Source organism: Vicugna pacos, unplaced genomic scaffold (assembly GCF_048564905.1).
Source record: "Vicugna pacos unplaced genomic scaffold, VicPac4 scaffold_77, whole genome shotgun sequence".
In the NCBI taxonomy this organism is placed as follows: domain Eukaryota; kingdom Metazoa; phylum Chordata; class Mammalia; order Artiodactyla; family Camelidae; genus Vicugna; species Vicugna pacos.
The window spans coordinates 2,487,612-2,501,083 of NW_027328758.1; the positions used below are offsets into that span (position 1 = coordinate 2,487,612).

The 13,472-nt window shown below is 45.6% G+C and overlaps 2 protein-coding genes across 4 annotated transcripts in view; both read left to right on the plus strand.

The window, feature by feature from the left end:
• Positions 1 to 3,861, plus strand: part of LOC116277339 (trafficking protein particle complex subunit 9-like) — a 29,600-nt gene extending 25,739 nt beyond the window's left edge. The window contains exons 2-3 of one of the 3 annotated variants that reach the window (XR_012070228.1): positions 256 to 465; positions 3,576 to 3,843. Coding sequence is in view for 1 of the 3 variants with exons in the window: in XM_072957809.1 (XP_072813910.1) it covers positions 3,576 to 3,861 (286 nt within the window). In the remaining 2 variants the exon portion in view is untranslated. Of the gene's footprint in view, positions 1 to 255; positions 466 to 3,575 lie in introns of all 3 variants that reach the window. The other 2 variants (XR_012070229.1, XM_072957809.1) reach the window with 2 other exon arrangements.
• Positions 3,855 to 13,472, plus strand: part of LOC140694648 (trafficking protein particle complex subunit 9-like) — a 58,490-nt gene continuing 48,872 nt past the window's right edge. Inside the window, exon 1 of the mRNA XM_072957810.1 lies at positions 3,855 to 4,148. Within this exon, the coding sequence (XP_072813911.1) occupies positions 4,126 to 4,148 (23 nt within the window). The 5' untranslated portion in view covers positions 3,855 to 4,125. The remainder of the gene's footprint in view (positions 4,149 to 13,472) is intronic.

Below are 13,472 nucleotides of genomic sequence, written 5' to 3' on the forward strand. Positions count from 1 at the left end.
GAACGTTTTAATCACTTCAGAAAGAACAGTGGAAATTAATGACCCAACCACCCCTCCCCAGTGGTGTTTCTAAAGAAGTTTCTTGGTTATTCCTGACCATAAATTAACTTGTTACATTCCATGAAAAATCTGGTAGGAATTCTAATCAGAATTGAAATGAATCTGTCTATCAAAACAGGAAGAATTAATTTCTTTATGGCATAAACTTCTTCTGCACATGAATATATCTGGGACCCTATATTTTCATCTCTCCAGAGCCTGGCCCATGGGAAGTCCTCACTATTTTTTGGGCTTGTGAATGATGAAATTCTATACATCGTTAGTTGCAACTGTAGCCTTTCACAGAAAAGAAAATTAACCTCAGTGAGGCCAAGTGACTCTCTGATTGTCAGAAAGAGTGACAGTCAGTGCTGGAGTGATCCAGTGGACTTGGTGCTTGCAACCAGAATTCTCCACCACCTACAGGTAAGGGGATTTGAGTGTTCTTTTATTTTTTCTTAATGGCGTTGCTTTTATTTTTACTTATTTTTTAAAATTATTTTTTCTTGAAGTGTAGTCAACTTACAATGTTATTTTCAGATGTACAGCAGAGATTCAGTTATAAACATATGCATATGTATATATATTTGTTTTAGATTGTTTTTAGTAGAACTCATTACAAGAAGTTGAATATAGTTCCCTGTGCTATATAGTAGGTCCTTGTCATTTATTTTATATTTATTAATGTGTATCTGTAATCCCCCCTTTCCTGCCTGCTTACCACAGTTTGCTTTCTATGTCCATGAGTCCATTTCTAGGAGCACCCTTTTTCCTAGTAATATATGCTCTTTGGCTGCTTTCAGTTTCAGTAACTCCATCTTATCTGTGGGCGCTTTTCTTCTGGTGGCCTTTATGTGGTTTCACATGTGATAAAAAAGATCTGTATTTAGAAGAACTCCAGGCCTCGTGTAGTCCCTGGTACAGAGGGCCCACTGAGCTGATGCTTGAACTGGGGAACAAACATAGTAAATGTTGGAATTTCCACTATGGTTGAGGCTTCCAGGTTTCCATAACCTGTTTAGCCCACCTTAATGTTGGCTGCACCCATACTGGGTAATTTGGTGGAACTTCATGGTATGGTGGTGTAGAGCCGGGGCCTTGTATGCTTCTTCTCTTTCCGTTTTCTAAGACTCATTCTCCTGGGCCTCCCAGGTACTCCCCCAGAAAGGCCCAGGGCTGGCTTGGTGCTGCGCTGAGGCAATATTTATTAATAAGGCCCTTTCTTCATCTGTTCTGAGCCTCCGTCTCTTCCTCTGCACAATAAGGGCTTGGACTAGATAAGTGCTTTTCAGTTTGTTTTAAAGCCATGTTTCCTTTGAGAAACAGAAAATGCAAATCTCTCCTCCCATCCCAACCCTTTAGATTTTGACACGTCCTCCAAGGAGTGACATAGCTCTTTGTGGAAAACTGATGTGATTGTGATTCCAGGTGGCACAAAAAAGACTCTTCAGAGATTTATTGCAGGGAGAGAGCAGGAATGGGGCAGTATGTCACACTTTCTATTGTGAGCACTGGAGCAGGGGCATGGATTTAAGTACAGTGTCTGACGTGGCCTCTTTCTAATGTTGTACAATGTGATAAATTTCTCTACCTCAGTTTCTTGATGTGTCAAGTTGGGGTGATACTATTTTAGTGCTTTCGTGAAACATTATACACATAATTCATTTGTGTCTCGGTAGAAACAAGACCTGCTAGGGATTCAGGGATTTGTTTAAAAAAGAAAAACCTCGTCCATAGCAGTCTGTCGGTGTGTATTTTGAATTTCCTGGAGGGTGAGGGCTGTGTCTGAAGTCCATCGTGGGACAGGTGGCCCATAGTTCTCTGTGCCCCAGATTGCCCCCTCCTCCCCAGTCCTCTTCCTCAGTCCAGGATGAATTTCCCTAGTAAATTTACACAGAAGTCTTGTGGAAATGGCTTTTCATTTTATTGTTTCACCAAGAAGGGCTGCCTTCATGATCTGTGTTGTCAGGTATTGAAGGACTGCCATCATGATATCTGGTCAGTTGAAAGCTATGCAATTGGGAGTTTCTATTAAATAAAGAAACAATCACAAATAGAAAATTAGAACAAGGGTGGTGACAGGGGCTCTTGGAATTGGGCACCATTAGCTTTGTTAGCTTCAGGTGCGGTGGCCTCCTGCCACGACAACCCATCCTCTTGCTCTGAAGTTTGAGGGACCAGTGGGTTCAGTGGGAATGTTAACTGAGTGTATCTCATGGGCTGGTCATTGTCCTATTTGTACTGTGTGTTCCTTATTTGAGAGAGTGAGCTCACCTAACCTCGATATCCTCTTTAAAAAATTAGACTTTTTATTTTGAGATATAATGTAGATTCCCATGTAGTTGAAAGAGACAGTATGAAGAGGGCCTATGGACTCTTTGCCCAGTTTTCCTTAATGGTTCCATCTTGCAAAGTTGGGGTACAATTCATAATGACTCACTAACAATTTTAAGTTTGTGTTATTGCCCTCATTTCTATTCATGATTAAACTGGGGCTTAGAGAATCACACAGGCCTGCCCATGTCATCCACATGGTTAGTTTAGAGACAGGTGGAACGTGGGCTTGGGATTTCCAGGCAGTACCATTATGATGGTCTGTGGCAGGGAGCAGCATTCACTTTGCTTGTTTATTCATTCATTCAACAGACATTTATTGAGTAACCTCTGTGGGTCAGATGCTTTCATAGGGTTATCTGATTCTTCAGCAGTATGGCGAATCAGGTAATGTTTTCTTTTTTTCAATCTGAGAAAATTAGCTCTGAGACGTTTTAAACCCCCCAAAGGAAATATAGCTCATAAAGGAGCAATAGTAAATTTGTACATTCCCCCCTTTTATGCAGGGTGTACCCTAGGCATTTTACATTTGCAAACATCCGTAATCCAGATATATTCTTGTAAGGCAAAGATTTTGTTTTTAAGTGAAGTAGAGTCAAGTGTACAATGTTGTGTCAATTGCAAGGTGTTTTTTGAATTTTGAATTAAAAATATTTTTTGAGGAGGGTAATTAAGTTTATTTATTTGTTTCATTTTTTAAAATGAGGTTCTGGGGTTTGACCCCAGGACCTCGTACATGATAAGCTCATACTCTACCACTGAACTGTACCGTCCTCCCCAAGGCAAGTTTCCTTATCCATTATTCTGCAGCTTAGGAGTTCAAATAAATTGGATAGAAATCCAGATCTTTTGATCCTACTGTGGTCCTTTTCTTTATATTCTGCTGAAGGGGGTTGGGGAAAGCATTTACTTTGTTCATTTCTTTATTCAGCATTTTTGAGCAGTGACTTTGCATCAGGGCCTTGCTAGGTGCTTGGAAACAGAAATCAAGAAATGACCCTTCTCTGCAGGGGCAGGAAGCCTAGACCAAAATCTGGGTAATGTGATCCGAGCTATGTGCATACACTGAGGACAAACTGTACCCCTGGATTTGCTTTGACTTCCCTTGCCTTCTGGCTGGTACACACCAGATCACTGCAACCAAAATGTGCCCGCAGCCCACTGCACAGTATGTACCTCGATCTCCTCTGCCCTCTCTGCAGGGTCTGCAACATGAGCATCCCTGACTACGTGCAGTGTGCTGAGGACTATGAGACTCTTCCCGTTGTGGTCCAACCCGTGGGGATCATCTCAGAGGAGAATTTCTTTTGCATCTATAAGCGAACCTCCTCAGTGAGCCAGATCAGCCCGTGCGGCTCCCAGTGGGCACTCTGTATCCACTACAGGCACCTCTATGCTCCCGAGAGTGGGTGGAGCGGCTTCCAGACCCACCGCAAGGTCGTGGGCCCTGTCACCATTACCGACTGCCTCTCTGCCAAGGCCTTCTAGAAGCTCCATGTGCAGAGGAGCTGTATGGCACCGCGCTTAATGACTCTCAGCTCTCTGTCTTTGTGCTGCATGGGGAGGTAGCCGAGCAGCCGCGCAGCGACGTGTTCTTCAATCTACGAGGACTGCAGGGTGGTGGAGAAGAGGATTGAGGACTTCACTGAGTCATTCTTCATCTTGCCCAAGTCCAAGTGGCTGGATGCAGCCCCCAACAAGTCTGGGGACAAGATCGCCCTCCGCTGCATCCCGTTTGAGAAGGAGGACATCATGGGACTGGACGCAGACAGCAGGTAAGTTTCCCTGGGGGCCAGTCCACCCTGGCTGTGTTCCGGGTTTCTTCCCTACATCCAGAAAGGGATCAGCAAGTAAGAGGACTGTGTTGTAGCCAAGGTGGAGGGAGGTGAAGCCCGCTGGTTTACAGACATTTAAAAGTGAATCTGCCTTTGTTTCAGAGAGATCCTTTTAGGGTTAATGTGGACCCTTCCTCCCGCTTTTCAGCCAGGACCATGGTGTGACCCCTTGAGTCGCTGTCCAATAAAGTAGCCACAGCCACTGATGCTAGGAGCACTGGGGAGGAGGCTGGTCTGTGCTGAGATGTGCTGTAGGTCAAATGCACATTAGACGCTGAGGTTTGTCTAGTAAAAGAATATAAACTATCTTGTTATTTCCTATATTGTTTACATGTCAAAATGATAGTATTTTACATGCAGTAGATTAAGTAAGTTCTGTTCTTAAAATTAGTTTCTAGTATTAGTTTTTGTTTGTCGGTTTGTTTCTTTGTTTTCTGTTTTAAATGTGACAACTGGGAAACTTTCTTTACATGGCTCTCATTTCATTTCTGTTGGGCAGCCTGTCCTGAGACAGTCTCATCCCTTTGTTTATAGATGAGATGCTGAATCCCGAGAGGCAGAAAGAGGCGCTGGTTTAGCTGGGGCTGGAGCCGGTGTCTCCTGCCTCCCAGGCCCAGCACCTGTTCGGCTCAGGCCCTCTCTTCCTGCCCGACAGCCAGCATGCCATGTTAGGACATCAGAAACACCGCCAAGGACTTCTGAATGAACTCCTTATGCAGGGAAAAGCGTATCACGGAGTATGGGACAGAGCAGAGAAATGATCATTCTCACTTTGTCCCTGTGATTAAGTCAAGGGCCCCACTTTGCCTCAGAAGTGCAGACTAGCTCTTCTGGGCTGCCTACACCCCCACCTTCTGCTCTGTTTCCCCATGTATCTATCGTGCTGTCCCTCGTGCAGAAGATGGTGAGATGCCTTTGCCGAGAGGTGGTCTCTGTTTGCTGGGGAGAGTGAGGGAATCTGTGTCACCGTGGCCTATGGACTTGGGCCATGAGTCTGGAGAGCGCTCATGGTGGTCCCACAGGCGACGGTCGGAGGACCTGGCACGTGCTGCTGGGCCCACTGTCGGGGCGGTGCTCTGTGATTCTTGAACTTAACTAATCTCAGATTCTACTTTCTGGTTGTTGGTAAGTTGGAGGAGAAGATGCCAGAGAATTGATAAACAGAATGTCCAGACCAGCCCTGTGAGTTATAGGAACAGGGGACCCGAGTCCCACCTGTGTGAGGTGCCTAGTGGGCTCTGGATGAATTTTCTGTTCCTCCCGAACATACCTCTATGGCTTAAGGAAGGGGCAAGTCATGTCGTGGCCATGAACTGTACTTGTTCCCGCGGGGCCCTGTGATCTCCATGCCCGCACTCCCCTTCTGCTCCTTGGAGATGAAGTGTCAGGTATAGGAGCCTGGACACTGTTGAGGGCATAGCTGCCAACACTGTGTTACACCGAGGCTGGCTCCGTTCACCTCATATGTCACCTCCTGCTGAGACCCCAGGCGTCAGTCAAGGTAGGTGCATCGTTGCAACATAAGCAGGGACCACCTTCTCACCCTGCACAGACTGGTGGGTGACCAGTGGAAGCCTGGAGCCCTGCCCCAGCCCCCAGGCCAGTGCCTCTTTTGTCATAGGAGGCACTGGTGACATTTTTCTCAGCAATTGCTTGGCTCTGAGTCTACAGAGCCACCAGAGAATGCCAGCTTGTTTTTGCCTTTTGAAGTCTGCCCTTGGGATTTGGCGGAGTAGCTGGATGTGTGCTTAGCCCATAGTGGAAGACACTGTCACCATTGTTTACCCAGAACCTCGTGTACCAGCCATGGCTCTCGGCATGAAAATATAGCAGCGCATAAAAACTCCCTCCTGGTGGGTCTGTCGGTTCTGGTACCATAAGGGCTCAGCCAGCATCTGAACGTCAGTGAGATATCGCGGCCAGTGAGCTAGGGTCAAGCACGTTCTCTTCCAGTCTCTTTTACTCCATTGTTGCTTTTACTATTCCACAGTCATTAATTTTTTAAACAATGCTTTTGTGCAGGAGCAGAGCCTAATTCTCTCCTGCTACTCTTGGTGGAAGTGAATAAAATTGTCCAGCCTGAAATGCGACCACAGTTTATAGCTCAAAACTTCCTAGACGCATGTAGGTGGAGTTTTGGTTAGGGGCGCTGACCACGTTGGGGTCCCCTGGCAGCGTCGCTCACCTCAGGCCCCTGTCTTCCCTGGATCAGGAGGTGAGGGTGGGTCTCACCATTCCCACGTCCCTGGCCTCACACACTCACGTAAATTCTTGTACATGCTGTCAAAATCATTTTTGTTCTTGTGTGTTTCTAATTTTCTGTTGTTCCTCTTTTCCTTTTTCTTTATTCCTTTTTCTCTTGTACTGCCACGTTAGCATCTTGTTGCGTCTGAAAATGTGGGCTGTGCACACCCTGCATTGGAAATAGCCAGATTGCCCTCCGTACTGTCTCCATCGCTTTAAAAACCAAAAACTTAACAGCTGTCTTGATCCCTGTATTATCCTAGTCATCTTTTTTATTTCTAATTTTTTGGAATATTTGCTTTGTTACCACATCACCCACTGGTGTTTGATACCTGTTAAAATCCGTGCTTGGAGGAACCTGTTTGGTCCTCCTTATATTTGGTGACAAATGTGCCTTTATTAAATTTGTTTGATTGTTTTGAAGAAGTGAGATGTGAATTGATTTGGGCTGCTGCTGAGGGATTCTTTTCATGGAGAATTTAACCTTGTAAAGTCAAATTCTGCAGGATATTTCTCGATTCCTGCTTTTACACAAACGTGCTCAGCACGCGGTTCTTGGCTGTCGCTGTGTGACATGCGTGACGGCGCTTCCTGGCCGGCAGTCACTGGTGAGAAAGTGGCCTGCTCTGGGGTGAGCAGCTGCAGGGGACGCTGTTGGAGGAAGCATTCACCGTTTTGTTTTTTTTTTTTTTTTTGGATTCAACTTCCCCGTGCCATATACTTTATTTTGCCTTCATAAAGGGGCAGAAGTGGGTCTAAAATCCATGCCACTCTTTTGTTCCCTTTACGAGGCTGTTTCTTCTGAGTATCAGGACAACATGTCCTTCTCCTAAGTAGCTGGCTCACCTGGATCTGGTGGACAAAGGGACCAATAAAGGGGACCGTAGCTTCCTCTCTGCTTCAGCCAGTGGGCATTCAGAGCCGGGTCTGTGGTTTGCCTCAGCAGCCGTGCAGGCCTCGCTGCCCCGGCCTTCACTTGTAACTCATAGTGGCAGTAAATAGCTGACTCCGTGTCTGTTGCAGCTGACGTCCACCACTGACGGCCTTGTCGTTAGTTTGCGGTAGTGAGACCCCAACACCCCAGTCAACCGTGAAGGAAGTTGCTCTGGCCGACCTAGGACCTTGGATTCTCACCCCCACCCTGGTTCATCTCACCCGGGGGAAGGGTTTGGCCACCACCATCATGCTGTCCATGAGGCCTTGTTTCTCCTTTCATGCTCTGGTCCAAATGTGGACAATACATTTTTCACTGAATTTGTCTCGATTGAGACAGGCCAGAATATATGAATGAGTCCATCATATTCTGGGTGGGGAACAGAACTGAAATAATGTCACAAGTAGAAGGAGTCTAGGCTGTCCAGGTTGGCAAATGCAGGTTGGGATTGTGCCCTGGACAAAGGCCTTTCCCGTGGCTCCCGAGAGCCCAGATGTCGGAGTGAGAACAGCCTTGCCTGGGATCCTCCATCCTCATCTGCTCACTGGCAAGTGTGTCTGCTAATTAGGAGCTCCCCCAGACCTCGGGCCCTTCAAAGTTCAGGCCACGGGAGTACTTTGAGTCCCTTCTCCTGGGCCTCCAATGTGAGAATCCAGTGCCTTCTGAGGTGACCCGTGCCAGGAGATGCCTCCCCTTCCAGGGAGCACCCTATGGAGGACTGTGACTCCGTGCACCATGCTGTGAGCTTGTGGGGTTACGGCCATGGTGCCTGCAGAACCAGACTTGAGATGGGCTTAGCGACGGAAATAATAGGACTGATTCTGGGGCAGGGATTGTGGGAGGGAACAGTGGAAATTGAATGTGACCTCAAACACATAGGTGGGTGCTGGGCCTGTAACTAAAATGGGGAGCCTGGGAGGTACCTGCCAGGAATCGAATTCCAGAGTAAATATTGGACACGAGGCATTTTTAAGATGCCACTTGTCATCCAAGTTAGGACTTCAAAGAGGCACTCAGGTATGTGACCCTGGGGCTCACCTGAAGGAGTCGGACTATAGATACACGTTAGGAGTCGTCATTCTTAGCTGGTGTTCACAGCCTTGCATGTGAATTAGATCATCTTGAGGGCTGCAGACTGAGGCAGAGGGGGGGCAGGGCTGTGCCTGGTTTGGAGGAAAGCCGAGACCATGCAGCTTTGGTGTGTCAGTCAGCGGCGTTTGCGATTTTTCGACTAATGCCGTTTATCCTTAAGGGGCCTGGCGGTGGGCAGGGCCAGCCAGGAAGAAACCTGAAGGGAGGGTCATAGCCACGTGTGTGTCTTGGGAAGATGCAGAGTCTGCAGGGTGCCGGAGGGTAGAATTCTTTGAAGATGGAGTTGGAGTGGGGAGTGGGGAGAAGGTAGTCACACTCACCTGTGAGGGAGGGAGGGAGGCCTGGGGATTCCCCAACCTACCGGACTCACTTTCCCATGAACAGAAGGCAATCATACAGAGTATCTGAGGTGAGAAAGGATGGGCGCTGGGAGGGGAGCCAACCTGGAGAATGGTGTTTGGACAGTTCTGGAATAGTCTCCCTGCAAAATAGAGTTAAAAATACCCAGACTCTTAAGAACATTGATAGTGACTTGGGAGGAGGCAGTTGTTTTTCTGGCCTCCTAAGGTTAAGGCATGTATCCGGGGATACACATATGATATGGGCAGTCTGTTCCGGGGGCTTGATCCTTACTGGGGGAACAGTGCAAGTTTAAAGGTGGAGAAGGGCAGCAGAGGGAAACTAGCCAGGCCCAATATCAGGTACCAGTCGGCCGCCCTGCTTGCATGTTGCATTCACACCCATGCCTCCCAGGTGGGTGGTGGCAGCCCCCTTTTGCAGATTGGGAAGCCTTCTCAGAGGGATTAAGGAATTGGTTCGTTTAGCGGCTAGTAAATCCTGTAGCAGGATTGAAGCAGGGCCTTGTCAGATTTCAAGGGCATGTTCTCTTTACTGTTTCCAGTACTTCCCTGTTATACCTGGAATGGTGAAGTGGGTCAGTTTTGGAGCATTTCAGAAAAAGTATGATTTAAGTGCCTCAGGACTGTTTCACAAAACTCAGCGTTCTTTGATGGTTCTGAAGCACCGCAGTGCTTTTCGTCCCACAGTTGTTAGATCTTACTCCTTTGTTGATTACATGGTTACAAATGACGTACAGTTGCAAAACCACACTTAGCAGCTTCTGAAGGGAAACTCTCCAGTTCTCCCTTGATCGGCTGTCTTCCACGGGATGTCACTGTGCTGCAGCGTAGGCCTGAGGTTTACTTATGGAGTGAGGGTTTGATATTCAAAGTTAGCATAAAACGGTCAGATGAAGAAAATCCACGTTGACAATTTTTTTTGGGTTTCATTAGTCAAGATATACTATCAGTCAATGGCCCAATTAACAAATGAAATTGAGTACACAACATTGCATTTCTTACTTTCTATTTAGACTTCTCTTACAGAATAAGGTTGCCTGCTTTGTAACATCAGCTCCACCACCACGGCACCTATCAGTGTTTAGGTGTGATTGCATGTACACCATGAATATAATCTGGGCTTCCTCAGCCTCAAACACTCCAGTGCATAATCACGGGCTGTAGCCATCTCTTAGTCACGCAAATACTTCTAAAATTATAGGATGCCAGAAAAGAAAGAAGAGAGAGAGAGTGTTTGCCTTTATCAAAATTCCTTTCAATTCTAACTGCAAACTGTTTTTGAGCAGCTCTGGTTTCCTTTGGATATGAATATATACATTTTTTTGCATGTAATCTGGGCTTTGGACTAGAACACCAAGTTCTTGCTGTCCACAAGCCACAAAAATAGGAGCCAAATTGCACACGTGTGAAATGGTTTAAACTTTTTTCTGAGAAAGTATCCTTGAATTTGGGACTTGGACTGTGATTTTTGCTTTTTGCTTCCCCCACCCCTCTTGTAATCTCTCACTCTTTCCCACGTGGCCCCCAAGATTTCGTGGTCTCAAAGGAGTGGGCAAACAACCAGTTGGTCACCATGTACTGCTGCTATAGATGGAGCCCAGCGAAGAACTAAAGGACATTATCTGAGAGGACTTCCTGGAAGAAATGGGCCCTACACTCAGTTGTGAGGACAGAGTAAGTGTCAGCCAGGAGAAGGAGTCAAGAATGTGGCTCAGGTGGCAGGTGCAGCCCGGGCAGAGACCTGGAGGCTTTTTGTGTGGGGACCCGTGGAGAGTGCCCTGTGTGATCCAGGGTGGATGGTGCCCCTGCTGGGGAGGACACTGGAGAGTGTATGGAGTGGAGGGCTTTGGAAGAGGTTGGGTTTTACTAGAACTGACACAGTAGGCAGTGAAGGGTGTCATCAGAAAGTGACCGTCAGGAAAGGTACTTCTGGTTTTGCTTCTGATATTCTACAGACAGAAGGGTCGGGACGAGAGAGATCAGGTATGTCTGTCCCTTTGTGACCCATCCCATCATTCATTTATTCATAACACGCGCACTTCTGAGTGTCAAGGGGAGAAAAGTTTCAGCCACATTAGTAAGCAAAATGTATTTGGTTCTTGTGAGCTTAGCATTGTCAGAAGTTGAATTACCCTAGAATGTTCTAGGAACAGAGGAAAAAATTTGGGAGGTTGGAGGGAGGGAAGACTTCCTTGGGAAACAGTCAAAATGAGCCTGGAGGCAAGTGGGAATTAGGAGCAGGTCAGGGGGCCCCTTTGGTCACTGGGGACTTGGGTACTGAGTTGAGGCTGGGCAAGCAGGGTCTGGGGTGGGGCTAGAATTCCACCAGGGAGCCTCTGAAGGGTTTGAAGTGGGGGTGATGTAATCAAATTTGTGATTTGGGAAGGCTGCCGTGGCTCTGTGTGTGTGTGTGTGTGTGTGTGTGTAGCGGGGAAGAGGGGGAGGATGCCACCAATTGGGGGGTCATTAGAAGACCATTCACAGGCTGGGAGAGTGGCGTCGGGACTGCTTGAGGACGGCAGGGGCAGTGTGGATGCAGGATTTCCTTATGGGGAAGGCTTGTTAGCGGGGTCTCTCTAGCCGCACCTTGTGGCTGGAAGAAAACAGATGGAGGCCGCCAGGTGGACTTTCCTCTTCTCTCCTTCCCTGCCTTGTGTGATGATCCTAGCTCAGCTAACTTTGGAACAGAAGAGCTAAGTTCCAGGGTAGCCCAGGAGTTAGTTGAGCTCGTTCAAGTGAGATCTGATAGGATTTAAGCTTGTGTTGAGATCTGCATGTTCACTTAGCAAGAAACATCCTGTCATTTCGATTTCCATAGGGGTTTTTATTCTTCATAAAGATTGCTTTATTGGTGAGAGGAAATTTAATACAGCTGTTGTCTTTCTCAAAATAAATCATATATTTTAAGAACTTTAATATTCAAAAGAATAGGAATGTATAAAAATGTTAAAGTATGTCTTTGGTGTAGTTTCTTTGCTTTCTGAACTAATGTGGATTTAGAGTCTTTGCAGTACTTAATAGCACATACTTGTCAGTATTTAAAGAGCTGTTAGTGAGAGCCCCAGGCCCCACCTCTCAAAACATCATTAAAGTTTGCTCTGAAATAGTGAGGTCATAAAGGTCTTGTTTGCAGAAATCAAAAAGTTGGTTTATAATAAGCAGCATAGCTACATTTATAAAATAATAATAGGTTCAAAATTAAGAAAGTGGAGGATAATTAGTTTTTTTAAACCTGAAACATAAAGTTTCTTGTGCTAATGTTGCAACTGGAAATTTTGAAAAGAAAAATCCTACTGTAATATCATCTATATGGAATACATATATGACTTTCACATTTCAAAAGTAACTGCGCAGTGGTTTTTGAAGTCAGGAGCATTCCAGCTCAGTTACTTGCAGTGGTGGTTGCTGGTTTTCAATGGAAGAGCCTAAATTTGCCTTCTTAGCTTTTTTTTTTTTGTAGTGAGAGGGTTAAGTAGTGCTTTGCCAGCATGATTTTGGGGCAATTTGAGGGCAGATGTGTACCAGCAGTGAGATATTTCCATGCACTTTATTTTTTGAACATCACCAGGGCACATGTGGGTTTGTGCCTGCAGGCTGGGATGCTGCAGGGCTCCCTGATCCATCACCGTTATGTCTTGGTGCTGCTACAGTCAGTGAATGATTTTCTGTGGCTTGGAATTAAGGTGGTCTGATGCAGATGATCAGATGTGCAGTTAAAGTGCTATTACTTGAAATAAGAGTAACCTAGAAACATGGCTCTAACAATACAGGATGAGGGAGGAGAACTGGCTGAGCTGCTTGCAGTAGGGAGTCTTCTCAGGTGACCCCCTCACCGTGATTCCTGCCAATATCCGCCCCAGCCCTGCACGGCAGTCTTAATATGGAAGAAAAGATTGTCAGTGAGCATTCTAAGTAAAATCTTTACTCTTTTCTTTCCTGATGATGAATATGTAAGTTGTTTTCATGGCTTAAGTACATTTCCTCGTTTGTGAAATTTGAGTGATATCGTTTATCTTGTCTGACTGTGAGAGTTAGACGCCTTGTATACAAAGAACTGAAGAGGTGCTTAATAAAAATGTACTGTCACCATGACAGATATTTTAGAAGAATCAACCCTGAATACTGAAGAATGTCGCTTATTTCTGATGAATATTCAATGTGTATATATATGATATATTTGAATATGGTATAAAGTAACAAGGATTTATTACTTTTTAGGGCAGTATGAAATTTTAATGAAATCTGTATAATTCTAGTGAGACAGGGAGTAGGTAAATTGCCTTAAGCAGACGACCTTGAAGATTATTTACACAGAATATGTATTGTTACAACTCAGAATTCACGTTGCCATCCACTCAGACATTTAAATTCATGGGATTCTGCCCAGATCCATTAAGGTTAGTAAAATGCACATTGATCATTTTCAGGGAATAAGCTTCTCTCTTTTGTGATTAAAGAAAATTTTGATTTTTTTTCTGCACTCTTAACAGGTTTAAAACATCAAAACATTGATTTGACATGTCACTTTTTTAGTAGAGAGAATAAATCTCATGTTGTTTTATTATGTAAATAAATGTTTTTGTATTTCAACAAGGTTGTACGATTTCCTGGCTCTTTGAGAAGTATTTTGCAATA